General features: G+C 40.2%; 1 protein-coding gene across 1 annotated transcript in view; it reads right to left on the minus strand.

The window, feature by feature from the left end:
• Positions 1-14,219, minus strand: part of plxna3 (plexin A3) — a 239,305-nt gene that overhangs the window by 49,918 nt on the left and 175,168 nt on the right. The window contains exon 10 of the mRNA XM_037535912.1: positions 13,897-14,097. Coding sequence (XP_037391809.1) covers positions 13,897-14,097 — 201 coding nt within the window. The remainder of the gene's footprint in view (positions 1-13,896; positions 14,098-14,219) is intronic.

A 14,219-nucleotide genomic window follows, 5' to 3' on the forward strand; every position in this document is an offset into this window, starting at 1 on the left:
CTATTTATGGCAAAACCAAAAAGTCCCAAAGCGTTGACAAGAAACGTCCATTCCTTCAGCTGGTCATTAGGGCTGAGTGAAACATCAGCTGCTACAACGCTGTTCATTCAGCCATGCAGCGCAAATCAATCACTACAAGGCAAACACACCGAGCCAGGAGCATTTGCTAACAGCCTGAGAGGCTACGGAGAGCGAGAAACTGTCCTTAGTGTAGGGGTGAGCGGTGTGTACTTAAATTTATATCACAATATTTACATCATGATATCCTTCAACCAGGCAATAATGATACATCATGATGAATTAATTGATTAAGAAGAAAAGATGCCCAAAAAGGTGTGTGTACAAAACTCAAAACTGCAAATCTTTTAGCACCTCAGAGAATGAAAATTAAAACATTATTTATCTCATTAGCAAGTGTGATTTGCTCAGAAAAACACTAATATTAGAATAAATTCAAGCTACATACTCAGTACTCATACTCTCTGCAGCCTATTATTATTTGTAGTATCATCTTTAGCTTTGGCTAATCACAGCTTATATATATATATATATATATATATATATATATATATATATATATATATATATATATATATACACACACACACATATATATATACACACACACACACACCCATGCACAGTATCAACTATAAATGTGCCAACTATAAATTTTAGTGGAGGAGGCATAATGCTATGCTGTTGATTTTCAGGGGCTGGTCTAGATCCCTTAGTTCCAGTGAAGGGAAATCTTAATGCTTCAGCAGTCCAAGACATTTTGGCCAATTTTATGCTTTGTAGGTCAGTTTGGGGAAGACCCTTTTCTGTTCCAGCATGACAACCCCAGGACAAAGCAAAGCCCATAAAGTCATGGCTGGGTGAGTTTTGTGTGGAAGAACGTGACTGGCCCACACAGAGCCCTGACCTCAACCCCATCAAACACCTTTGGGATGAACTAGAATAGAGATTGCAAGCCAGGCCCTCTCGTCCAACATCAGCATCTGACCTCACAAACGCTCTTTTGGATTAATGGGCAAGTATTCCCACAGACACGCTAAAGAATCTTGAAGAAAGCTTCCCAGGGGAGTAGAAGCTGTTATAGCTCCCGGAGGTGTCCCGAAACTGTTGTCCATATAATGTATATGTACACACACGCATTAGGAATTTACTGCTTTCCAGAAGAGCAGAATGTTTAGGTGACACTGGGGTGCCATGCTACTCATTTTTTACTGCATGTATATATAGAAATATATGTTCTATTTCTCTACAGTCCTCATCCAGGTAGATCTAGTGTCAGTTTATACATTTTAGAAATGTTTATGTGTCAGCATCAGCAGATACACTGTAAAAATAGTCTGTTGGTTCAACAAGTAAAAACTAATTTTATTCACCCTAGATACTTCGAATGGACCATTGTTTCAGTCAAAGTATCTTTTTACATGAAATAATCTAGACTTTTCTCTGTACTGGCACCCAGGTGGTGGAACAAACTCCCACTGGCTGTATGAACAGCAGAGTCTCTTGTGGTCTTCAAATGCAAACTGAAGACACACCTCTTTATAGAGCAGTGAGCACTAATTTAAGTACTTACTGAAATGTATCATACTGTGCTTATTGATATGTACTAGATTGCACTACGTGTAAATCTGTTCCTTTTTCTCCATGTATCAACTCACGCTTTTGTTTCTAGCAATATCTGAGCCGAGGAGTAGCTTTTACTCTAACCCATTTGTAACTAGCAGATACTTTCTCTGACCAGACAACAAAGCACTTTTATAAGTCGCTCAGGATAAGAGCGTCTGCTTCATGCTGTAAATGTGAATGTAAAGTAGTTCAGCTAGAACCATTTTTTACAGTGTGTGCATGAAAAATATCAGATATTGGCAATGGCACTCCTCCCATCCATAAACTCTTGGATACTCTGTCACTGGGGTGGTTAAAAAGCTAAGAAAAGGTGTAAATGTGCATCTTTTCCCTGGGAAACATCACTGTTTAACCTTTACGGCTACGTTACATTGTTGGTACCCTTTTTCTGACTGTGTATCTCAGCAGTGCGTATGCACTTGAATCTTCCCTCGGCTGCTCTTAGGCATATCTGAGAGGAAGTGGAGCGCACTAGGCTGCGCTGAGGGTGACGAAAGGCCGAAGTAAAACTCACTCAACCTGTTGACACCAGGGTCCAAGCAGCTGCAGGCATCTATAAGACCCAGCTGCCCAACATCTTCCATCGTAATTGGGGTCAATTATGGATGCCCTCTGTAGTGCTGCAGGTTAGCGAGGTCACCGCCTGAACATCATTAGCTTACTGCAGAATTTGTTGGGTGATTTTTTTTTTGGACTCCAGTAGCGGTATGTGACAATAAAGTCTTGTGTAGTGGAACATCGCTAGGTGGGAGGAAATGAGCTTGTGGGCTTCAAAGAAGCATCAAAAAATATACCTGAATTTACAAAAATGATGATTTAAGAAATACAGGGGAAAAGAGCTGCCCATTGTGTTGACTGTATTTTGGGTTTAAATCCAGAAAACACCACAGAGGAATGAATAGGGAGTGATAACATTGTAAAAAAATCCCCAATAAATAAAAATATATATAAAATAGGTTGTTGTCATACATAAGCTGTGGTGATGAAAGCTGGAGGAACGAGAGACAGTCATACACAATGTATTTTGGGCAGTAATATGATGTATTTTCTTGCCTATTGCCTCCTCTCCAGTGAAAGGCAGGGCAGCTTTGAGGAGATTAGCCGCTGAGTGTAAATGCGCGGAAGCCTTTGTGTTGGCCCATACAATACAGCTTATCTGTGCCAGTAGTGAATTGATTTTCCTCAGGCTTGTCTTCCCACAGTATCGCTGTGTGCTCTGTGAGGAGACAGCCTGGCCTGATTCTGTCAGGAGCCTCATTGGAAATGACTAGTAAACGACAGCAAGGTATTCTTACCTTTAAACCCCTCCTTCGCCCCTATGAATCCATCAGCAGCCCAAACACACTCTCTCTTTCACATAGCACACAACACAACAAAACCTCAGACTGGAAACCATCATCAGGAATGAAAAAGCACCATCTTCACCATTTTGATTTCATTTTCTACACCATGTTGGGTTTATTACAATCCTGTTTGCCTGCAAGAAGCCAGCAAGCATGGCGTACAGAAAGAGCTGACTGAGTTTTTTTAAAAGCCTACTCTTAATAAATGATATGCTCAACAATCTACTTATTGCAGCAAAGTTAACACAGCAGCGCTGTTTATGGCAGTGGGGGAAATGATGAATAGCTGTGCAGAGATATTGACTTGCAAGAAAATAATTTCTGTGACTTGAAAATAACACCATCTTTTCTAAATTAAGTAATTGCAATTAATTCCAATAATGGAACTAGACTTTTTAGCATTAAGTAGGATTTTACTCTAGCAAAGATGTTTACTAAGGTTCCGATAGCAGCTGCCCACAGCGCTCTTTGGCTCTGATTTGACTCGTCAATGCTGACTCCCTTAAGTGACAGAATGAAAATCAATGTAACTTAATGACAGAGGTTTTCCTGTACATTTAATTAGGTTACCAAATTAGTCCAGACTCAGCAGAAAGACACTACACCGAGGATGACGTATGGGAATTTGCCCGCTGTGTGCATTACTTAATGCTAACCTAATTACTGAATCATAGGTATCTTGTTACCGGGCTTCTAGCAGCAATAACAGAATATAATTTGCTCTCCCACATGTTGCGTCATTTCTTTAATTACTGCGTTCAGGGGATGGGAATTCTGGGACATGATAACTGATATGGATGCAGCTGAAGACTGAATCTATCCCTGCCAAACCAGCTATGATGGGATTTGGTTTGGTTCATTTCCAGAGAGCAATAAGGAATGATATCATGGCACAGTCTTCAGACGACGGTGGAGAAATACCACTAATAATGATAGGCAGAGGGGTAAAAGAAAGAGAAATAAAGAAAGAAAGAAAGAAAGAAAGAAAGAAAGAAAGAAAGAAGGAATAATAGCACAGATGATGGTAGAAGATCGTAAAGAAATACTAATAATCATGGGTAGACAGAGGAAAAGAAAGAAAAAGAAAGAAAAGTGGTGGTACTGTCTTCAGAAGATGATAAGGAAATAAAGAAAAAGGAAAGAAATACAGGAACGGTATCATATCTTCAGAAAATGGTACATAAATACTCACAGGAAAAAGAAATGGGGTGAGATAGAGAGAAAGAGAGAGAGACAGAGAAAAAAAGAGAGAGGGGAGAGAGAGAGAGAGAGAGAGAGAGAGAGGATGAACGGTTGAACTCGTGTCATCATAAATGAGGTAGGTGCTCTGATCCAAGGCTAACCAAGGCATTCTTTCCTTGTGAGGCTGCTGTGATGTCAAACAGAACTTTCTGGAATATCACTTACAGCTTACAGAGCGATTTCTTCATTTACAGATTCATCTACAGCTGAGCCTCTCGGTGTGGCACAGCCGCTCCAGGCCCCGGCTTCAGTTAATGTGATGAAGCGCATCAGGCGTGGGATTCATACCTACATCGATAATCACATTAGCTGATCAGTTTATTTCCGTAAAGCCCACCTGCTACAACTCTCCATTTAATGCCGCATATCACTGATCAAATAACTCACCACCAAGAAACAGAGGAGCGAGATGAAGCTTCCTGCCACGGCGAGGCACCACAGACGCTCGCGGAGGAAGTTTTTCCATGTGCCTCTTTCACCAGATCACTTCTGGGAACTTAGCAGCCCTATTTTGGAACGTGCATGTTCGCATGTTAGCATGAAGAACATTAAAGCTAGAAGAGGCCTTTTTGCATGTTCCTCTACGCTGTGCAGTATAAAAACGCTAATGCCTGATTGAGCACTTGATGAGAATAATAGAATAATGAGGGTGAGCTGGTTCAAAAAGCCTGACAAAAATAACATTTAAGTGTTTTTATTCAAAAAGCCTCCGCTACCCTGCACAGAGGATAATGGACTTCTTTGTGAGGGGCTCTCTTCATCAAGAGGCTGGTTTAGAACTTGGGCATTGTGTAAAAAAAGGCCTTAGCGGTACGTTTCCCCGGTAACACGGCCGGTGCCTGTCGCTAAGGGGTCAGCGGTGCTTAGCAACACTTACACTTATGGACTCATTTTGAGTATTTTGTTCTCTTCTCATTTCAGGAAGGGAAAAAAATATATATGTAATGAAAATTCTTTGAATTATGTCTTGGCTTCCCGAAGCGCTCTGGGACCAAGGCATTTCATCTTCCCCAGAAAATAGAGTAATACACAACAAAAGTGAATGCTTATGATGTTTCAACTTCAACTAATGCATTTATCATGCATGTGATAGAGCAAGTGTATGGGGGAGAGATGCATAAAACTGATATATGTGGGCTACGGTGGTGTAGTGCTGATGTGCCGAGATGGATCTGAGAGAAGGAAGCCTGTGTGGGTTTGCATAAGGGTTGCAATTCATGTCTTTCCTCCTGAAAAATCCACTCAAATCACAAAAGAAAATGCTTTTAGGTGGAGGGTATGATATATGAGTCAACATGTATTTAGGAAACATAGTTTTGCATATAATAACAAAATAATTAAAATTAATATAAATATGCTAAAAATAATGATTATGAGCAAATTATCCTTTTGAAAAACTGTCATTGCCTCGGCTCAGAGTAGATCGGTAATACAAGTAATACAATGTAGTGCAAAGTACAATGTAGAAAAAGCCTTCCTGGCTGAGTCTAAGATAGAAAAATAAATTTGCCGTTCTCGCGTGCTCGAATAGGGGAAAAAAAGAAAACCAAACTGAGCCGAAAACACACCCCTGAGGAACGCCCTGTTAGGTTTTGAGTGATTTAATATCTAATTATGTCTTTGACTGCTATCTTCTAACGTGCGTAATAAATTAAATCTGTCAAAATCGGGACAATAATCATTAATCCTCTAGTTTCCCTTCAGCGACTTCCACTGTGTTCCATAATTACAAATCTCTAAATCTTCGATTTCTCCAGTGAAAAAAAAATTAAATCAGAATTCGTACCTTTCACTAGCACATTCAGCTGGTACAGTGCAGTCCTTCATTGCCTCGGGGAGGCTGTAGCCGCACAATAGAAGTATTGTGACAAGCTGAAAAGGCAGCTGTCTAAGGGCTGGGACCAAGCAGAGGCGGAAAGCAGCGGAGAAATTAGGGAGAATACAGGACAAGTTAACTTGATTTTTGTCAAAAATAATGGGCAGTTAGAGCAGCGTGAGCCAGAGACATGCCCCGAGGGAGTACATTTGCATCAGGGGTAAGAACAGATGAACTGGCTGTAACACAACACCAGCGCCTTGCAGAAGTTTTGGGGCTTTAGCACTTTTAAACGTGCTCTTTTAAAATGACTGAGTGCTACTGAAGCATACAAGTTAGAACAGGTGTGCCAAGTAGCTGCTGCTGTCAGTTAACAATATCATTTGTGACTAATATGGTGCGTAATGCTTCTTTGGTTTTATGGACGTCACTTGGAATAGAGTTTTTTTAAGGAGTCAGCTTATTAGCTGTGCTAGAAGTTGAAATATAAAAGTAAAACTTTAAATTACACTTTTCATAAAGTTACATATTTACTGATCCACTACATGTTACATGGTTGGTTATGAAGTTTTCTTCAAGAAAGAAAGCTTCACTTCCATATCTATTCCATATTCATTTTATCTGTTCCAGAAAATTCCATATAATGATTGTTACTTAAATAATATTTTTTTAAAATAGTTTTTTCACATAGCTCACCTAAATGCTGATAGCAATGAATATTAATCCTAAAGGTTTAAGGCAGTTAAAAAGCAAAAAGCATGCTGTCATTTTGAATAAATTATTTCTCATGTATATCTCATTAAAATGAGCTGTCAAAAAACAGATTCCAAGCTTTCAATCCACACCACGCTTGTGTTTCTATGCAGAAGAGATGTTTTTATTATGAATTGAATTTGATGAAAATGCTTGTTGTACATGCAGTCTTGTTTTGCAGAAAGGGAAACATCCTTTTTTATCCTTTTTTTGTCTGTTGTTAATATTGATCCAAACTGAAAAATTCAGAAGTGGGGCAACCGTCGAAGCAATGGCCCTATTATCAGGAGATCGGGACTTCAATCCCGAGTAATGCTATAGCCATCTGGGCCCAGGAGTCCAAGACAGCCCAGTTGGCCTTGCTCTCTCTAGGTGGGTAGAATGCCCTGCCCCTTTCCCCCCCATCACTCAGCACGATGCTAGCCAGTGCAGGCGTCTGTTAGCTGATGTGACAGATCTGGCGGCTGCCACTTTCGGCCAACGTGTTTGGCTGTCCAATGACATTGCATTAGTGGTGGTTCCAAAAGATGCGGTGGCACTTCACAGGTCTTGGAGGAAGCCTGTACTAGCCTTCCCTCTCCTAGTGCTGGTGCTATCATGTGATTGGGGGAGTCCTAACTAGTGGGTGGAATTGGATATGACTAAATTGGGGAGAAAATTGAGGGAAAAATAAATTTAAAAATAAATAAAGAAAGAAAAATTCAGAAGTGCATATTTGAGTGCATTCAGAACATAGACAGAACGTTAATGTAATTTATTGTGTAACTTGGGAGCCAGATGTAGTTACGAGTGCTGCTATACTAGGACCGCTAACTATCTGAGTGCTCGTGAGGCAAAAGCATTAGAAGGTGTAGCAAAGGAGTGGAACAGTCAACAAGCTCGAGTCAACAGAGAAAGTGAAGAGATAGCTGCGTTAATAAATAAAGTTCTTTCCCACCAAAGCAGTCCACAGGGGTATAATTCTGCTCCAGCTAAAAAACGGAATTTGGGAAACAATACCACTGACTTCAACAGCACATTGCAACCTAATCGAGGCATTTTGTCCTCTCACTCTGTCTCGCTGCAGTGTCTGCTGTTATTGATTGTTAATGGAAGTTTCCCAACAACAGGCTTTGGGACACTAATGCATATTTTGTTTTGAAGAGGCGGAGAACAATCCACACAGAACCGACCACTGCAATTTGTCCAAACTTTAGTAAATTGCTGACACCCATTTCCTCTCTCAAATGCATGTGGTATAAAGGCGAAAAGCGCATATATATGAATGAATCCAATTTGTACTTGGAACTAGTGCACCAGGCTTAGTACATCAGGCTGACTATGAAAGCAATAACACAACTGTGTATTTACATGTTTAGTAGCAAAATGAAAGTCCCGACTTATTAGAATTAAACTGCTGCTCTGAGAAGTCAAAGCCTGAAAAAGGTGCAAAAGTGCAGAGCATCTTGTATGAGATGTGTGTAAAGGGAGGGTGAAGCTGATTGATTCTCTGTCGTCCATCTCGGGACACTCACAATTTCATTAGCATGGACCCCATGGCCTCAAAGTCACCTGGCTGCCCAGCTCAGGAGGAGATGCAGGGCCGTTCGCCTTGACGGCCGTATTGATTGATCGCTGTTACCTCGCGTGCGTTGTTGAATGTGTGTGTGTGTGTGTGTGTGAGTGAGTGAGTGTGAGATGGAGAGGCGAAAGAAGATGACGATGACACACACTCCCTCAGGAACAAGTGTAATCTGGGGCATGTCTTTACCAGCGTTAGATTGCTATTCTGTTCAGAAGATTCATGGGGAGAGAGAGAGAGAGAGAGAGAGAGAGAGAGAGAGAGAGAGAGAGAGAGAGAGAGAGAGAGAGAGAGAGAGAGGAAAGGGGAGAGATGGAGAGAGAGAGGGAGAGAAAGATGAAAAGAGTAGACAGAGAGAGAGAGAGAGAGAGAGAGAGAGAAAGAGAGAGACAGAGAGAGAGAGAGAGAGAGAGAGAGAGGCAGAGGGATAGAGAGAGGGAGGGAGGGAGACAAAGCGAATAGAGTGAGAGGGAGAGAGAAGAGTGAGGAAGAGGAGAGAGGGGGAGGGAGAGAGAGAGAGAGAGAGATGGGAAGAGTAGGGAGAGAGAGAGAAAGTGAGAGAGGGGGAAGGAAGAAGGGAGAAAGGGAAGGAAGGGAAAGAGAGTGAGAAAGGGAGAGAGAGAATGAGAGAGAGACAGGGTGAAAGAGAAAGGGAGAGAGGGAGATGGAAGGAGAAGAGAAAGGGAGAGAGAGAAGGGCAAAAGGGGAGAGAGGCATGGAGAGAGATGGAGAGAGAGAGAGGGGAAGAGATGATGTGCTCTCTATTTGCTGTGTCACTGGTAATCAGACTATTGATTAATCTAAGCCTTCCTACCCAACACTGAGAGATGGAGAGTGTGGAGGAACAAAGAGATGGAGAGATAGGTAGAGGACGGGGGAGGGGAGGAGATGAGAAGATGATGGGAAGAGAGTGAGTGAGATTGTGGGGGTAGGGGTTCTGCATAGAATGGAGTTCAGACATTAGTCAGTTTCATATGTACAGTCTATACTGTAAAGGGTTTAACTGATCTGCGTGGCTTTGGAGATGGTGCTGTTCTTCACTCAATACTGATAAATCAATGTGGAAATAGGTAATAATGTTTACATGTTCAGGCGTCAATACTGTCCAGCAGCTGATCAATAGTTCCAGTGCTTGCTCTAAGGAGTGGCTGCAGGAGTGCTCCCACTGATGGACAGCTTGGTTATATACTTCATATCAGTTCTTTGTAGCCAAAAAAGCCAGGAAAATGATGTTGAATTGATTTTTCTAAGTTTTTGCATAATTCTATTAAGCTTTAAGCTAATTAAGCTAATTTCACATCAAATCCCTCTGAATGAGTTTGATTAGAGGTTAACTATTTAATTATGCAGAAATTTAAAAACTGAGTGGAATTCCCCTTTGAGTAACTCCTATAGACTTGCTTACAGACTTGGAAAAACTATTGCTTTGAATGGTATAAAAGACAAGTGCTGAAGGCAGAGGTATATCAGAGTAGTGATTGAGATGCATAGTGGTGGTGAAGGCGGGGCAGGGGTGGGGGGTAGGGTCACAGGCACACAGAGAGAGGAGGGGGGGAGAGATGAGTGGAAACAGATGGAGGAACACCAGTGGCTCTCCATGGAGGCATCCTGCACACAAGCCTTCCAGCCATATCGTCCCGGGAAAGGACAACAATTAATCCCGTCTGGAATGTCATCAAGAATGGAGGTTGAATGCCTATGGATTTGATGCTCATTATTAACACTTTAAACCTCTTAAACCTCTTACTATTCAGTTATTTTTTATAATTTCTATATTGTAAATTTCACTGTGTAAGGAATGTGCCTGAACGAAATTGGAAATTCATAGATGTGTATTTAATTTGTGTCAGAAGTTACCTTTTCAGGCCAGAAAATGCATTAATAGACACAGACATCATACTGGAATCACCTTTAATTTTTACTCTGATGAAACTAATAATAAACACTTCCATTGCGACTGAATTGCATTCTGCATGTGTGTAAATACTTGCTCAGACACTCCCAGTGCATCCAAGCATGGAGCTTCTATTATACAGTGACAGAAAACACAGTAGTAGATTCCACATACTGATCCAATTTACTGACCAATGTGGACATGCATGCATACAGTCTGACTAGTCTTGGGCCAGATTTTGATCAACAATGTTACAGTCAGGATTAATGTTAATGTGTATTCATTACTATCTAGTATAATATTCAGTATCTACTATGTAATATTTAGTATCTACAATGTAATATTTAGTATGTTGTATGTTATATTTAGTATCTAGTATGACATTCAGTATCTACTACATAATATTCAGTATCTACTATGTAATATTCAGTATCTAGTATGTTATATTCAGTATCTAGTATGTTATATTCAGTATCTACTATGTAATATTCAGTATCTAGTATGTAATATTTAGTATCTACTATGTAATATTCAGTATCTACTATGTAAAATTCACTATTTATTATTTTAAAATATTTAGTAACTAATATGAATTTAATAGTTCAATAACTACTACAAATTACTTATATACTGTCAATCATTCTGTAACTACTATAAATTATTCAGTAAGTGCTGGATATTATTCAGTATGCATTGTCAGTCATTCAGAAGCTACTATGAATTATTAAGAAACTATTATTATTATAAATCATTCAGTAATTACCACAAATTATTCAGCATCTACTCTGAATCATTCAATAACTGCTATGATTTTAAGTATTTACTATAAATTATTCCATAACTATGGTAACTGAATGTATGGAAATGCAGTTATGTATGGTAATGCAGAGCTGGGAAGGGAAATCTGGATGTAAAAGGGTTAAACTGCTATGGAACATCAATTGTCTTGTCGAATGACATAGGTAAGGTTGGTGACCTTTGACCTCTGCATGTCAAAAGGTCAGAAAGCACACGCTGCACCTCCAGTCTGGACTCTTATTCATCCCTTCTTCCCCCCAGTCACACTGTCAGGCCACATTACACACCACATCCACTCCCGGCTAATTATTTTACAAGATTCCCCAGGGTTACCGTGACAACCAGATGGGTTACAGGCGGCAAGCGTACCAAGAAATGACATGAGAAGAGAAGGTGAAAGAAAACCGGGGGACGAATAGAAGATAGCGGGAGAGAGGAGGGAAAAAGTACGAGAGGAATGAAATCAAGACAGAGAGTGAGAGAGAGAGAGAGAGAGAGAGAGTGAGAGAGAGAGAAAGAGAGAGAGAGAGAGAGAGAGAGAGAGAGAGAAAGAAAGATAGAGGGAGAGAGAGAGTGTGTGAGAGAGAGAAAGAGAGAGAGAGAGAGAGAGAGAGAGTGTGTGTGTGTGAGAGAGAGAGAGAGAGAGAAGGAAAGAGAGAGAAAGAGAAAGAGAGAGAGAAAGATAGAGGGAGAGAGAGAATGTGTGTGAGAGAGAAAGAGAGAGAGTGTCTGTGTGTGAGAGAGAGAGAGAGAGAGAGAGAGGGAAAGAGAGAGAAAGAGAAAGAGAGAGAGAGAAAGATAGAGGGAGAGAGAGAGTGTGTGAGAGAAAGAGAAAGAAAGAGAGAGAGGTAGATAGATAGATAGATAGATAGATAGATAGATAGATAGATAGATAGATAGATAGATAGAGACAATGGGAGAGAGAGTGGGAGGAGAACAGTCATTTAAAACATAAAGAAAGGGAGAGATTGAGAAAGACTGAGAAAGACTGAAAAAGACAAACAGATAGATAGATAGATAGATAGATAGATAGATAGATAGATAGATAGAGACGGACAGAGAGAATGGGCGGAGAAGAGAGTCATTTTAAAAAAGCTCTAAAGAAAGGGAGAGACTGAAAAAGAGAAAGAGATAGATAAACTGATAGATAAGTAGATATGTAGAGACAGTGACTGAGAGAGAGTGAGAGGAAAAAGTAGAGAAAGAGGAAGCAGAAAGGAAAGAGAGAAAAAGGAGACTCTCAAAGTCAACCCTGTGACATGCCCAATTTTTCACTCGAACTGAGAAAACAAGACTTTCAATGCTGTGAACTGATGTGTTTCCTGGATAAAGTTCTATTTCTCTCTCTCTCTCTCTCTCTCTCTCTCTCTCTCTATCTCTCTCTCTCTCTCTCTCTCTCTCTCTCTCTCTCTCTCTCGGTGATCAGTGGCTCAATGAAAAGTCACCTTGGCTTCTTCAGAACACTTTCAGCAGACAAACTCATTGAGCTTCTCTCTCTCTACTAACAATGATCTACTGCTCGCTGCAGACGGCTTCAATTCAGACAGATTGTTACTGAGTAAGCTCTATATAATGAGCCAAAATAATGCATGCGTTCTTTTCACACTTACTCAAATACCATCTGGGTTAGGCTATACTTGACGAAATATGTTGATGAAAAATATGGATGCTGATGGGGAGAAAGTGGACTATATTGATGGCATTGTTGCTGTTTACAATGCACAAATTACAAGTTATTCAGGCTGGGAGGAAACCTCAACCTCAGGCTCAAAATTCAATCAATATCTGAAAAACAAACACTCCTGCGCACAGAAGCAGTTTGGTTACAGAAACTAAAACAGTTTGCTTGCTCTCCTGCTGCTATTGCACCACATTTACACCAAATCAGTGACAAATGGAAAATAATATCTAGCTTGAGCCTACACCAAGTGACTGTACACCTGATATATAACCATACTAAAGGCCTTGACCCTCAAAGGTTCCCCATCATGTACACACATCTTCTTGCATTGCGTTTAACCGTTACTCTCTTGTATCTCATTGAAACAAGAGGAGCATTTCAGTTGAAAGTGCAGATTCTAAACTTTCATTCCATACCACATCTGTGTGTGTAGAAGATATAATAATAAAAAGCAGAGATTTAACTGGGAAACACTACCTGGAAAGTAAACTTTAATTTTCTTGATACTTAATATATTGTCACTGTCCAAAGAAAAACATGTACCTCTGTTTTATTTTATTTTTTATCAATTTTTAATTTTCTGCATCATTTGAACATTTACATGGTGTGAAAAGCATTGCTCTAAAATTACTTTGAATAAAATATCTTTACACTAACCTACATTGAAAGCAAAGAATGTTTTTGCCCTTTCCTGTAAAGTTACCATTTTGGAGAAACTTGTTTGTTTTTGGACAGTGTCGATATATTTAGCATCGACAAAATTCTGTTTACTTCACCTTAATTTTCCCTAAGCCTAAACCTGGCCCTAACTCTAACCCTAATCTTCAAGCCAAAACCCAAACTTAGGCCTTAAGTTGGGCCTAACTCTATCTTTGGTCCATATCCATATATGCAGTAAAAATTTAACCATATAGTTTGCTAACAACTTGAACATCTGTAGATGATCTATAGGGGGCTATAGTGTACTATCCTAATAAAGTGAGACTGCTAACTCAAATCAGATACAATTCTATACATAATTACTATGTACTACATGTAATCACACAGAAGTGATTATTTAACATGAACCGAATGACTAGTAACACTGTAATTCTAAGTGTTAAATATGAAACCCCTTGAGTATTTAGTCATGTTTTTGAGCTACTGAATGAAGGCCACTCTTACCGAAGTGTTCTGGCATTGGATGCAAGAGCTGTTGAAGCGGACAGCCGGGATGCGCTGGACTTTTCCCTGGATGCTGAACACACATTCGTAGTTCTTTTGGCCCGACTGCGGCTGGGGCAGGTTCCGAGCTCGCAGCGTGATTGGCCGAACGATTCCTGCCGGAACCAGGATGTCACTGCTGTGCAGAATCTGGGGGCAGCCCTAAAAATGACCAAAGTAGATGAAATCAGGAGAGGCCATCACTCTAAACTAAGAAGCAAAAACAGCCTGTTTTGAATTTATTGTTTCTGTGATGTCACAAGAACAAACACATTTACACATCC

This window comes from Pygocentrus nattereri, chromosome 28, assembly GCF_015220715.1.
Source record: "Pygocentrus nattereri isolate fPygNat1 chromosome 28, fPygNat1.pri, whole genome shotgun sequence".
Taxonomy (NCBI): domain Eukaryota; kingdom Metazoa; phylum Chordata; class Actinopteri; order Characiformes; family Serrasalmidae; genus Pygocentrus; species Pygocentrus nattereri.